The sequence below is a fragment of the Heteronotia binoei genome, chromosome 1, assembly GCF_032191835.1.
Source record: "Heteronotia binoei isolate CCM8104 ecotype False Entrance Well chromosome 1, APGP_CSIRO_Hbin_v1, whole genome shotgun sequence".
In the NCBI taxonomy this organism is placed as follows: domain Eukaryota; kingdom Metazoa; phylum Chordata; class Lepidosauria; order Squamata; family Gekkonidae; genus Heteronotia; species Heteronotia binoei.
In genome coordinates, this window is record NC_083223.1 from 260,510,027 (window position 1) to 260,522,896 (window position 12,870).

At 49.9% G+C, this 12,870-nt stretch overlaps 1 protein-coding gene across 12 annotated transcripts in view; it reads right to left on the reverse strand.

The window, feature by feature from the left end:
- Positions 1-12,870, reverse strand: part of MARK2 (microtubule affinity regulating kinase 2) — a 181,829-nt gene that overhangs the window by 19,800 nt on the left and 149,159 nt on the right. For all 12 annotated transcript variants that reach the window (XM_060254812.1, XM_060254782.1, XM_060254797.1 and 9 more), the window contains exons 6-11: positions 11,254-11,324; positions 9,574-9,630; positions 8,701-8,937; positions 7,609-7,728; positions 2,949-3,048; positions 2,624-2,736 (exon numbers count right to left, since the gene is read on the reverse strand). In XM_060254812.1, coding sequence (XP_060110795.1) covers positions 2,624-2,736; positions 2,949-3,048; positions 7,609-7,728; positions 8,701-8,937; positions 9,574-9,630; positions 11,254-11,324 — 698 coding nt within the window. The remainder of the gene's footprint in view (positions 1-2,623; positions 2,737-2,948; positions 3,049-7,608; positions 7,729-8,700; positions 8,938-9,573; positions 9,631-11,253; positions 11,325-12,870) is intronic.

Sequence of the window (12,870 nt, forward strand, 5' to 3'; positions counted from 1 at the left end):
GGACCTCTGCTCCATATTTTTATCCAATCCCCTTTTGAAGCTGTCTATGCTTGCAGCTGCCGCCACCTCCTGCGGCAGTGAATTCCACATGCTAATCACCCTTTGGGTAAAGAAGTACTTCCTTTCATCAGTTCTGCCCATTCCATTCATGTCTCACTCTGAAGATTCCATCTGATACTTTATTTGGACCTGCCTCAGTGACCTTGTGCTGTTAAGGGGGAGGGGAGGCACACCTGTATTGAAAACAAATGATGTTAAATCTTCCAAAAAGAACTTGCCAGGTCAACACCATCTTCTGGGCGTGGAGCAGGTGCCACTGGGTGGGTGTGTGTCTGTGGAGGGGGGTGGAGGTCTTTGTGAATTTCCTGCATTGTGCAGGGTATTGAACTAGATGACCCTAGAGGTCCCTTCCAACCTACCTAGGATTCTAGACAGTCATTCAAAAGGAAAGAATGCTTCAAAAGGCAGGGCCTGGCCGTGTGCAAATTGGTATCCGGGCTGCCATTTTAAGTGCTAACTAGAAGCCTCGAAAAGGAGATGGGAGATGAGCCCGGCTGACAAAAATGTGGGCCTAGCTTGACCACCTTTCAGGCTCCTTCAGAGGTTGGGCGGGCAGGAAAGGGAGAGGGAGACTTTTGAGCAGGGGCACCTACAAAGTTTCCCCTCCAAACAGGTTACTGGAGCACCCACGTTGTTTTCAGTTTCAGTGTTTCAGTGCTGAAAGCCTTTTTTAAAAAAAAAAAATAACATCCTACCTACAGGTATTTATGGCTAACTGGTTTCTTGGGCTGCCTGACTTCTACTCAAGCCTGTGCTTGTTTGTAACTGATGGGTCTCTGGCAGCAGAAAAGAGCAAGAGTTTAGTAGCACCTTAAAGCAGGGCTGTCAAACTTGTTTGTTACGAGGGCCAGAACTGACATAAATGAGACATTACAGAAATCCCATGGTACCAGTGCTTTGAGCCTAAGACCCAGAGGAATAACTACAACTCCTATGAAGCAGTGCAAGAATACAGAGTCAGTAATGTATAGTGATCAGTATCGGCCTACTTTTATGGGAAGTCTAGATTAAAACCCCAGTCTACAAAGGAAATGTGCTGGATGAACTTGGTCTGGACACACACACTCAGCCTAATCCACCTGACTGGCTTGCTGTTATTCCGCATCTAAATAGTTCACATTGCTTTCCTACTGAGAAAGACTGGATCATGAGGGCATGGAATTCAGAGAAAAGGGAGAGGCAAAACTCAGTTGCACCCAGGAGAGCCCTGGCATAACAATACACACACACACTCACAGGCCTAATAGGAGCCCTCCGGGGGCCTGATCCAGCTCCTAGGCCACACGGCTGACACCCCTGCCTTAAAAGACTAACAAAATTTGTGGAAGGGGATGGTTAAGCCTTCGTGAGTTACTGCTCACTTCTTTTTTAAGGTGCTCCTGGACTCTTGCTCTTTCAGACAAACACAGCTTCCCATCTTGACCCCCAAGGAATTCCTAGGTCACTATGCAGAGAAAGGTAACAGCAAACCACCGCTGTTCCTCTCTTGCCTTAAAAAAGCCTGCAGGGTCACCATAAGTCAGCTGCGAAGTGATGGCACTTTACACACACACACACACACACACGAAGATCCTGCTCCAAGTGAAGTATGCAAAGTAAAAGCAATGTGCATAATATTTCTTTGTTCTGCTACAGCATGCCTTGGAGAAGGGCCAAAAATCTCAGCAAGCCACTGACTTGACCTCTGAAGAGCCTCACTCAGCCCTCTGAAGGCTCTGCATACACAGGAAGCTGAATTCATGCACTCACCTCAAACACCTCTTTTGTGCTTGTGTGCAACATTAGGAATCATAAAGCTGGAAGGGACCTCCAGGGTCATCTAGTCCAACCCCTTGAACAAGCAGGAAATTTACAAATACTCCCCCCCCACACACCCCCGCCCCCACTGCTCCATGCCCAGAAACGGCAAAAAAGCCTCCAGGATCTCAGGCCAAACTGGAGAAAAATCACTTCCTGACCCCAGAGCGGAAATCAGCATTTCCTCGGGTGTATAAGAAAGGAGCAGTGATATCGGCACTTCTAGCCTAAAACTGAACTGGTTCCTGCCGTAATATGCCCCCAAGCAAATCGCATTAAGAGTCATTCGCCAGAGAGGGGTGAGGAAGCAGAGCGATGGCACTCTGTGCCCACAGGGGGTTGTGTCGGCTTTCAATTTTTACTGCTATGATCAGACTCTAGTCTGTTTCTGTGCAGGGATACAAACAGACGCAATCTGGCCATAAGAAGCTGCAGAGGTGGGAGTGAGAGAAGGAGAACGTGTGGGGATGTTGCTGGGCAGCCGAGAAAGGTGGCACAGGAGAAGGCAAGCCTTGGCGCTGAGGTTTTATTTCCCGAAATGAAATATATGCTTGGGAGCCTCACGGCAAAGTCCTTTTGGGATGGAGCTTCAGAAATCCAGGAAGGAGCCCCGCACGGCAGAGGGAAACTGCTGGAGCCAAAGTTGTTGAATGGGCTCATGGCAGTCTGCTGCCTCGGCATTCTGGAGAACACACGAAGCACCCTGGAACATGCTGCTTGACCTGCCTTACTAGCTCCCCCCCGGCGGGCTCTGCTGCTCTCTCACCTCTGAGTTTTTGTATCCTAGCAGCAGATATGTAGCCATGACTTCGTTATACTTCTGGCTGACTAGCGAGTCCTGGATCTCCTCGCGGGTGTATCCCATGGATATCATGAGCTCTGCGGGACAGCAGGTGGGGAAAGAAAAAGGTCAGCGTTCCTTCAATAATAAATACGTTAAGGAAAAACAAAATGAGCTGCCTTAAGGGTGCGGGGGGGAGCTGGGAGGCAAATCAAGATCTGAGGTCACCGCTGTAGTGTTTCTTGCCCGCGTGGTTGTTGCATGACATTTCAACCCCCCCCCCCAGCCCTTCCCCACCCCGTTGCCACACCTGTCCGCCTGGGATCCTTGTAGTCGGGCAGAGGCTCCACGTAAGGCTTCAGTTCGTCGTCCTCGTGCCCCACATTCATCCAGCGGTCTTTCATGATTTGCTGTTGCAAGAGGGACAGGTGAGCAGACAAGGGAAGGAGGGGGACGAATTAAACCAGGGGGATACGGTGAGACTGTGCCCCATGATAGGACATGTTTGAGATGTTCTGTTCAAGCCAAACCCACATGAAGCTGTCTTTTACTGAATCAGACCCTCGGTCCATCAAGGTCAGTATTGTCTATTCAGACTGGCAGCTGCTCTCCAGGGTCTCAGACAGATGTCTGTCACGTCACCTCCTGCCTGTCCTTTTAATTGGAGGTTGATCCTGAGACCGTTGGCATGCAAATATGTGAATGCCCATGAAGCTGTCTTCTACTTAGACAGACCCTTGGACACCAGAAGCCATCTTATACTGAACCAGACCCTTGGTCCATCAGGGTCAGTATTGTCTACTCAGACTGGCAGCTGCTCTCCAGGATCTCAGGCAGAGCTCTGTCACATCACCTCTGCCTGGTCCTTTAAACTGGAGATGCCAGAGACCTTGGCATGCAAAGTAGAGGCTTTCCCACAGATCCACAGCCCCTCAGACCAATGTTCCCATCCCACCCCAATTTTTAAAATTCTATCTACACTGGGTAAATAAAAAGGGTTGCATTATTCTGCCCCACCTCCCACAGATCAGTTATACACATAAGATCAAGGTGGTCACGGATAAAATCTCAATGTGACCTCGCACAACTGGTCCTCCCAAGCTCAGTACTGTCTACTCCAGGGCTCAGAGAAGAAGAAGATATCTTTTTTATATCCCGCCCTTCACTTTGAATCTCAGTCTCAGAGCGGCTCACAATCTCCTTTACCTCCCTGCCCCCACAACAGATACCCTTTGAGGTGGGTGGGGCTGAGAGAGCTCTCCCAGAAGCTGCCCTTTCAAGGACAGCTGTGCAAGAGCTATGGCTGACCCAAGGCCATTCCAGCAGCTGCAGGTGGAGGAGTAGGGAATCAAACCCGGTTCTCCCAGAGAAGAGTCCACGCACTTAACCACTACACCAAACTGGCTTTCAGAAGTAGGATTAGGTGGCCAAGGATTCTCTCCAGGCCTTGCCTGCTTGGCTCTGCAAAGCTGCTCAAAAGGGAGAGAGACGGAGGGGGAGAGAACAAACACCCTCACTTGCCCACCATCGCTTCTTTCTTAAAGTACTGGAAAAAATGTCCCCTAGAGGAGGGCAGGGAGCTGTTCCAGTTGGCATCAGAGGAGATGACTCGCCACAATGTGTTTAAATTACAGATGGGAAGCTACCAGTCGGATATTAGGAAAAAAATGTTTACAGTAAGAGTTGTTCAGCAGTGGAATGGGCTGAGTAGGGAGACAATGGCCTCCCCCTCCCTGGTGGTCTCCAAGCAGCAGCTGGATGAACACCTGGTAGGGATGCTCTAAGCCAGGGGTGTCAAACATACGGCCCGGGGGCTGAATCAGCCCCCGAAGGCTTCCTATCAGGCCTCTGAGCAACTGGCTGCCATCTGCTTCCTTCTCCTTCTTTCTTGCTTCCTTCTACATCACAGCCTGCTTTGCCAGGCTTGCTCAATCACACAGGAGCTACAGAGCAAAACGTCTGTTTTCTCCATTGGCTGAGGCTTCTCCTTTGGGGAGGAAGAGAGGAGGAATAGCTTGCTTTGCCAGGCTCTCTCAATCGCACAGCAGATCTACTGAGCCAAGCCTCTCTTCCTTCTATTGGCTGAGGCTCCTTCCCCTTCTGACCTCCTGGGGAAGGAAGGAGTCAGAGCTTCCTTTGCCCAGTTCCCTGGATCGCACAAACAAAGCACCTTTAAGACCAGTGAGTACTAACATATGAAGCATATTTTAATTTTTAAAGAAAATCTTTGTGTTTGTCTTTGTCCTTTATATCTCTGCTACTTAATCTTAAATAGGTACACACATGGCCCAGCATGACATGACCTGGCTGACAAGCTCTCATTTATGTCAGATCCATCCCTCATAAAAAATTAGTTTGACACCCCTGTTCTAGGCTAAGACTGCACTGAGCAGGGGGTTGGACTGGATGGCCACTATGGTCTTTCCCAACTCTACAGTTCTATGGCTGTAGCTCCTGTGTGATTGAGCAAGCCTGGCAAAGCAGGCTGTGATGTAGAAGGAAGCAAGAAAGAAGGAGAAGGAAGCAGATGGCAGCCAGTTGCTCAGAGGCCTGATTCAGCCCCCGGGCCGTATGTTTGACACCACCTACCACCTGACCCTGAGCAAAATAACAAGGGCCTTTCAACAGCATCCTCCCCCTATAGACTGTTTTTCTTTTTACAACCGAAAGTGCATACTGGGGATCAGGGCTTTTTTTTTGTAGCAGGACCTCCTTTGCACATTAGGCCACACACCCCTGATGTAGCCAATCCTCTAAGACAGGGGTGGCCAAACTGTGGCTCAGGAGTGGCTCTTGAAGCCCCCATCACCCCATTGGCCAGCTTGGAGAAGGCATCTGTCTCTTTAAATCACTTCTCCAAGCCAAGCCAGCTGGTGGTTTGGAGAATGCATTTAAAGTTACTTTCTTTCCACCTCTCCCCCCCTCCTCCCATCTATTTCCCTCCCTCCCTACTCTCAATGATGTTCATGTCTTGCGGCTCTCAAACATCTGACGTTTATTCTATGTGGCTCTTATGTTAAGCAAGTTTGGCCACCCCTGCTCTAAGAGCTTACGGTAGGTCCTGTAATAAGAGCTCTGTAAGTTCTTGGAGGATTGGCTACACCAGGGGGGCATGGCCTAGTATGCAAAGGAGTTCCTGCTGCAAAAAAAAAGTCCTGCTGGGTGTGACGCAGGAATTAGTGCATGATTTTTAAAAAGCACACACACATCCCGTTCTCTGAGCTACCATTTACTTAGTAACTAGGGGAACGGGGGGAAGGGCAAAAAGGGAGATAGGTGCCACCCTCCAAGAAACATATGTGGTTGGGTGGAACCCCAGTTTGCTCTGACCACTCTCCCTCCCACCCATTCATCACACACACAGCCGCCCTCCCTCTGCTCTTGAAGAGAGCAGCAGGGGGCCTCGTGTTTGCACCTCTCCCTGATGAGGAAACACCACAGCCCCCTTTCCGACAGAAGTGGGTCCCTGTGTCCCCACAGCCTATGGTTATAATTATACCTGGCAGGAGAGAGCGCAGTGGTGGCGTCTCGCCCACCAGACTGCAAGCCTCTCCCCACTTCCTGTGTGCAGAGAAGGCTGGTGGGGCTGCTTCAGTAGCCTGCCAACCTACGCGCGCACAAACACACACACAGAGGCAATTTTGGATGGCAGGGGGCACTGCAGCCCAGCCAGACACAGTCGTGAGCCAGGAGCTGGAACTGGAAAGTGAACTGTGGCCTATTTATGCCAGCATGGGGAAGGTTGGAGGGGAGGGGTGGGGAGAGAGAAAAAAGAACGCAAATTAAAAACAGATCACTGCGGAGGACAGAGCTTCCCACATTGTGAAATTGGTTGCACCTTTTAAAGCAAAAAAGGGAAATTAATAAGATTTTTTTAAAAAAATACAGGTAGAGGAAGAAAGAGTGGCTCTGTTTCACTATCGAGCGAGATTAAAAGGGGGCAATTTCAGTGTTTCTAGGTAGTTTCAGGGAGGGGAGGTGGCCTGGTATAGCTAGATCTCGTCAGACCTCGGAAGCTAAGCAGGGTCAGTGCTTGGAAGGGACACCACCAAAGAGGGCTCCATAGAGGAAGGTGACGGCGAACCACCTCTGCTTCTCGCTTGCCTCAAAAGCCCCTTGTTGGGATTGTACGTCAACTGATGGCACTTCACACACACACACACACACACAATTTCAGAGGGTAGTTGTGATTTCCAGGGTTGGTCTCTAAGAGCCGTTGGATTCAAAATCTAAACTTTTCGACAGGTTACATCAGGGGTGTTTTGTTTAAAACCACATACCTAAAACTCCGCGTGCGACAATTAATCAAATGTTTATCAGAAGACAGGATTGACCGCCGCTTGCTATCAAGCGTACAGCCAGGTATACAGTCCGGCTTTGCAGGGACTCCTAAATGCATGGGAAGATTAAAAAAAAAAAACACAAAAACTGGCAAGGTCTTTGTGATTTACAGTGGAAGTCAGTTTGGTGCAGTGGTTAAGTGCGCAGACTCTTATCTGGGAGAACCGGGTTTGATTCCCCACTCCTCCACTTGCAGCTGCTGGAATGGCCTTGGGTCAGCCATCGCTCTGGAAGAGGTTGTCCTTGAAAGGGCAGCTGCTGTGAGAGCCCTCTCAGCCCCACCCACCTCACAGGGTGTCTCTTGTGGGGGGAAGGAGATAAAGGAGATTGTAAGTCGCTTTGAGACTCTGATTCAGAGAGAAGGGGGGAGTATAAATCTGCAGTCTTCTTCTTCTATGAAAAGTTACTCTGGTCCTGAAGTTTCCTGAAAACAAATGGGCTTAGACTGGGATTCCACAGAGGATAGCGCTGTTAATTTATAAGCAATGTAAGGGGGGGAGGGGAAGAGAAAGAGAACTGTGCCTGTCTGAAAAATGATCTACTATGAAATTAAATTCTGAAGAGATGAAATCTATTCCTCACCAGTTATGCAAATGTAAATCCCAACGGCGGATGTCACACCCGCTTACCTCTAAAGTGCCTCTTTTGCTAGGGTTAAGGATGAGGAATTTTTTCAGCAGGTTCTCGCAGTCTGTGGACATGTAGAAGGGGATCCGGTACTTCCCCCTCAAGACCCGTTCTCGCAGCTCCTGCAGGAGGAGGGAAAGAGAGATGATGCAAGAAATGCAAGGGCCGCTGGGACGGTCGACGCCACACGCATACAAACACCCCTGGCGGCTGGAAAACCTGCATTACTGTTGATGAAAAGATGCTTCCCACTCAGATAAGAATATAAGAGAAGCTATGTTGGATCAGGCCAATGGCCCATCCAGTCCAACACTCTGTGTCACACAGTGGCCAAAAAAACAGGTGCCATCAGGTCCATCAGTGGGGCCAGGACACTAGAAGCCCTCCCACTGTGCCCCCCATGCACTAAGAATACAGAGCATCGCTGCCTCAGGCATAAGAGCATAAGAGAAGCCATGCTGGATCAGGCCAATGGCCCATCCAGTCCAACACTCTGTGTCACACAGTGGCCAAAAAAAACAGGTGCCATCAGGTCCATCAGTGCGGCCAGGACACTAGAAGCCCTCCCACTGTGCCCCCCATGCACTAAGAATACAGAGCATCACTGCCCCAGGCAGAGAGTTCCATCAACATGCAGTGGCTAATAGCCACTGATGGACCTCTGCTCCATATGCTTATCCAATCCCCTCTTGAAGCTGTCTATGAATGCAGCTGCCACCACCTCCTGTGGCAGTGAATTCCATGTGTTAATCACCCTTTGGGTGAAGAAGTACTTCCTTTTATCAGTTCTAACCCGACTGCTCAGCAATTTCATTGAATGTCCATGGGTAAACCAGGGATAGTTACCCCTGCAGCCCTAACAGGCCAGCCTGGCCTGATCTAGTCAGTTGCTGGAGGGTAAGTAGGGTCAGCTCTGGGTAGTACTTGGATGGGAGATCACCAAGGAAGTCCAGAGCTGAAGTGCAGAGGCAGGCAATGGCAACCCACCTCTGCTTATCTCCTGCCTTGAGAATCTGATGATTCTGGGGTCACCCCTGACTCCTAACTGTTCGAACAAACCCTCCATAGGTCAGCTGTTCCCTCAAGCCCCTTACCTTGAGGTTCTGCCCATCAAAAGGCAGAGAGCCGCTAACCAGTGTGTAAAGGATGACCCCCAGGCTCCAGACGTCCACCTCAGGCCCATCGTACTTCTTGCCCTGGAAAAGCTCGGGTGCGGCGTACGGGGGGCTCCCGCAGAACGTGTCAAGCTTGTTGCCAAACGTGAACTCGTTGCTGAAACCGAAGTCTGCAATTTTAATGTTCATGTCGGCGTCTAAGAGCAGATTCTCTGCCTGCAAAGGAAAGAAAACGTCAATTCAACCAGTGCTCAACTGTGCCGGGGCATCTCTATGGGCTGGGTGGGGGGTAAAAACCCAGCCTGTGGCAAATTCATGAGTTCCCACCAGGGACATGACAGACCGAAGAAACGACACGCAAAAACCCTCCACACATTAGCATAGCTCAGGTGGCCTGGGACCCCTCTTCATGATATGCTTGGTATTTTTCAGTTTATTTTCAGGGAAGGGGTCCCCCCCCCCTACTTTGTGAGTAAAACCGGGCATGTGGAATTTGGGTGTTAAAATAAATGTCAGATTTTTCTCTCAATGTGCTTTTTGGTTCTGTCTCTCTCTCCCCGCCCCCCCCCCCCCACACACACACTTTGCACAATTTTGGGAAGGTACCTCTGGCAGGATTGCGTCAATTTAAAGACAGCAAGGAAAATATGCTGGCTTCTGTTTATTGTACCATCCTACTACGTTCCCCCCTCTCTCAAGACCAACAAAGTTCAATCAGACTGAAGAAGTACGCATGCGTACGAAAGCTTACATTCGGAATAAAACTTTGTTGGTCTTAAAGGTGCACGGCAATCTTAACTGTATCTCAAGTTAATGCTTCTGACTGCTTGCTAATGTCTTATTGCTACTTACCTTCAAGTCTCTATGTACAATAAATTTTTGGTGACAGTACTGCACAGCAGACACTATCTGGAAGAGAAAAGAGAGGTCAGGGGGGAGCCCGCCTGTTCCTGAATCAACATTTGCTTCTCACTGCCTAACGTCTGGGCCGCTCGAGGGCCTTTCTGATCCAACCTCCGGCTGATCAAGGGCTGCTTTTCTGCAACACATTCTCACGCGTGCGTAAATGGTAACGACTGTGTGGGGCTTTCCTGCAGAATCAGCGCCTGGGAGGGAAAGAACCATGAAACGGGCCACATGCGGATGCATTTTATTCTCACACATGTGTTCTTCCTGGCTGCTTGTTCCCATGGAAAAGTGGCTCCCATGTGGCCAGGAGCTTTGCCTTACGGATAGACGACCCAGCCCACCAGGATGGGGTGGGGTGCTAAAGAAGGGTGGCGACTGGGACTTCCAGACTCCAGGCAGAGGTCCCCTTCCACCCCAAGAGATCTCAACGCCCAGGAGCTCGTCTGATCTTACTTCTTCAACTGGTGCACAACTAAACTTATGGAATGTGCTGCTACCTTCCCGGCCCCATGGAGTTTTAAAAGAGGAAACACACCTTCATGGAGTGGGCATTTAGCTCCAAGGGCTAAGTGCAAAGTTCCCCAACATGGTGCCCAGGGGCACCACAGGGTCTCCAATACTTTCCTTGCTTCCCGCCAAGCTTTTCAAAAAGTAGGCGGGGCCACTGGAAGGCAGGGCTTGTTATTGGCTGCCCTTGTTCAAATGAAAGGGTTTTTTTCCCTGGAGCATCAGGAGGGCTAGTAAGTACCTGGGCTCTCCGTAGTGCATGGTCAGTTCCATTCCCTCTTTGGGCTTCCCTTCTTCCCAGGAGGTGCAAGGAAGAGGGAGGTGTTTCATTTGGCTCTGCCTCTTAACAGCTCTGCCTCCTGTGGCTGATATTCTGGGGTGGTGCTCACCAGGGTTTTTTTTGTAGCAGGAGCTCCTTTGCATATTAGGCTGCACACCCAATATGGCCGATCCTCCAAGAGCTTACAGGGCTCTTAGTACAGGGCCTACTGTAAACTCAAGGTGGATTTGGCTACATTAGAGGGCTGTGGCCTAATTTGCGAAGGAGTTTCTGCTACAAAAACAGCCCTGGTGCTCACCATCCCCTTTCTCAAAGTTCTGGAGGTGCCCACGAGATCAGAAAGGCTGGGAAACCCTGGCTAAAGTCAACCTATGTGGCACAGAGGCTGTCTGTCTTCTGGATTCTAGAAGTTGGGCACAAACAGTAGGGAGACAACTGCTGGCTTCATGGCCTGCCTGTGAGCTTTCAAAAGGCACCCCAAAAAGGAACCTCATTGCCAGACTAGTGAGGCTTGATCTGGCTGAGGCTGCAGGTTGGCACAGAAGGAGAGCACTGCCGCCCACTTTCGTCCTCTGAGCAGGATAGTGCAGCGGTGGCAGTGCCATGGCCAACCGCTCCCCCCTCCCACTAGCCTCGCAAAATTCAGTGAATGCTGCCCAGACCCTTAGAAGAAGGGCTGCATGGAGAGACGGGAAAGATGTTCAATCGCTCGACCTCCATAACTTCAGTGCACTCGGACTGGCACCACCCTAGGTGCAGCCAGCAGGGCCCAGCCCTCCCATTTTGCCAGGCCACTGCGGCCACAAAACACTTTGCAAGGGGGAAACAACACCAACCTGTCGAAATTTTGCCCGCGCTTCCTTCTCTTTCATCCTTCCATGGGCTACTAAGTAGTCGAAAACCTCGCCTGCAGGGGGCGCCAGAGAGAAAGAAACAAGTGTTTGGAATCAGGCTTCCGATATAATATTGGGGGGGGGGGGGGGGACAGAGACAGAAACGTCAGAGCCCCAAGGTCTTGCCAGTGGAATGAAGTCCTGCACCTGGAGGGAAGGGTGCTTTCCGCAAAGGGCTGGATACATGTCATTCTAAGCCAGCAGGTCTCTGAATTGGCAGAAGGCTTTGGGGACAGGGTAGGCGAAGTGTAATTACAAAAGGGAAAGGCGAAGCAAGCCAAGAGACTGGGGTGTTTCCTTATTCCGTGGGGCGTATTGGAATGCAGGTTCAACCTCCAGGATCGCCATCCAAAAGGGTCAGGTGGTAGGCGATGTGAAAGTCCTCTGCCTGAGACCCTGGAGAGCAGCTGCCAGCCTGCGCAGATAATACTTTGATGGACTAAAAGTCTGTTTCAGTATAAGACAGCATCACGTATTCAGTAGGAGAATCGGGACCACTGCCAGTGAAGAAGATCTAACTCTGTTATCCATCCCCGGACCATTGGAGGCCAGACTAAGCTCTACACGGGCCAGGGCCTTCTCAGTGGCAGCACCAACACTATGGAATGCTCTCCCAGAGGCCACAAGAGCCCCGTGGGACCTCTCCCAATTCCGCAGGGCCTGTAAAACTGAACTCTTTCGACAGGCCTACAGCAGCTAATGTGGGATGAGGCTGCCACTGTTATGCCGCTGAGCAATACTATCTGCAAGATTGCTAACAGATTAACAGAAGAACTGAGAACTGAGATACTGATATAAACTGCCTGTATTACAAAATCTCTTTCATAGCACCAAATGTTTGGTTTTTAAAATTGTTTATGTATGTTATCTTTTTACAATTTTAATTTAAATTGTTTTATTGTTAGCTGGCCAGAGTCCGCTTGTGGAGTGGGCAACATATAAAACTGAAGTAAACAAGGAAAAAGGAAAGGTCCCCTGCGCAAGCACCAGTTGTTTCCAATTCTGGGGTGACGTTTTCACGGCAGACTTTTTATGGGGTGGTTTGCCCTTGCCTTCCCCAGTCTTTTACACTTTCCCCCCCGCAAGCTGGGTACTCATTTTACCGACCTCGGAAGGATGGAAGGCTGAGTCAACCTGGAGCCGGCTACCTGAAAAACCCAGCTTCCACCGGGGATCGAACTCAGGTCGTGAGCAGAGCAGAGCTTATGTATGCTTTTATCCTTTTACAATTGTAATTTAAATTGTTTTATTATGGTTGTTAGCCGCCCAGAGTCCTCTTGTGGAGTGGACAACATATAAAACCGAAGTGAACAAACAAGCAAACTCTCAAAACCTGATTTACAGGCATGCCATTCCAAGCTAGAATTCTTAAACATCTCCAGATCTGGTTCTGAAAGACACCGTAACTGGAGACAGGCCCTGGAAAACTGCTGCCAGTCAAAATAAAATATACTGGGCTAAGACAGACCACTGATCAGTGTGTGAAATCTGTACTATTGGTTGCATATGTATCTCACACTTTCTCCAAAGAACTCAGTGCACGGTTCAGTCCTTCTGCAC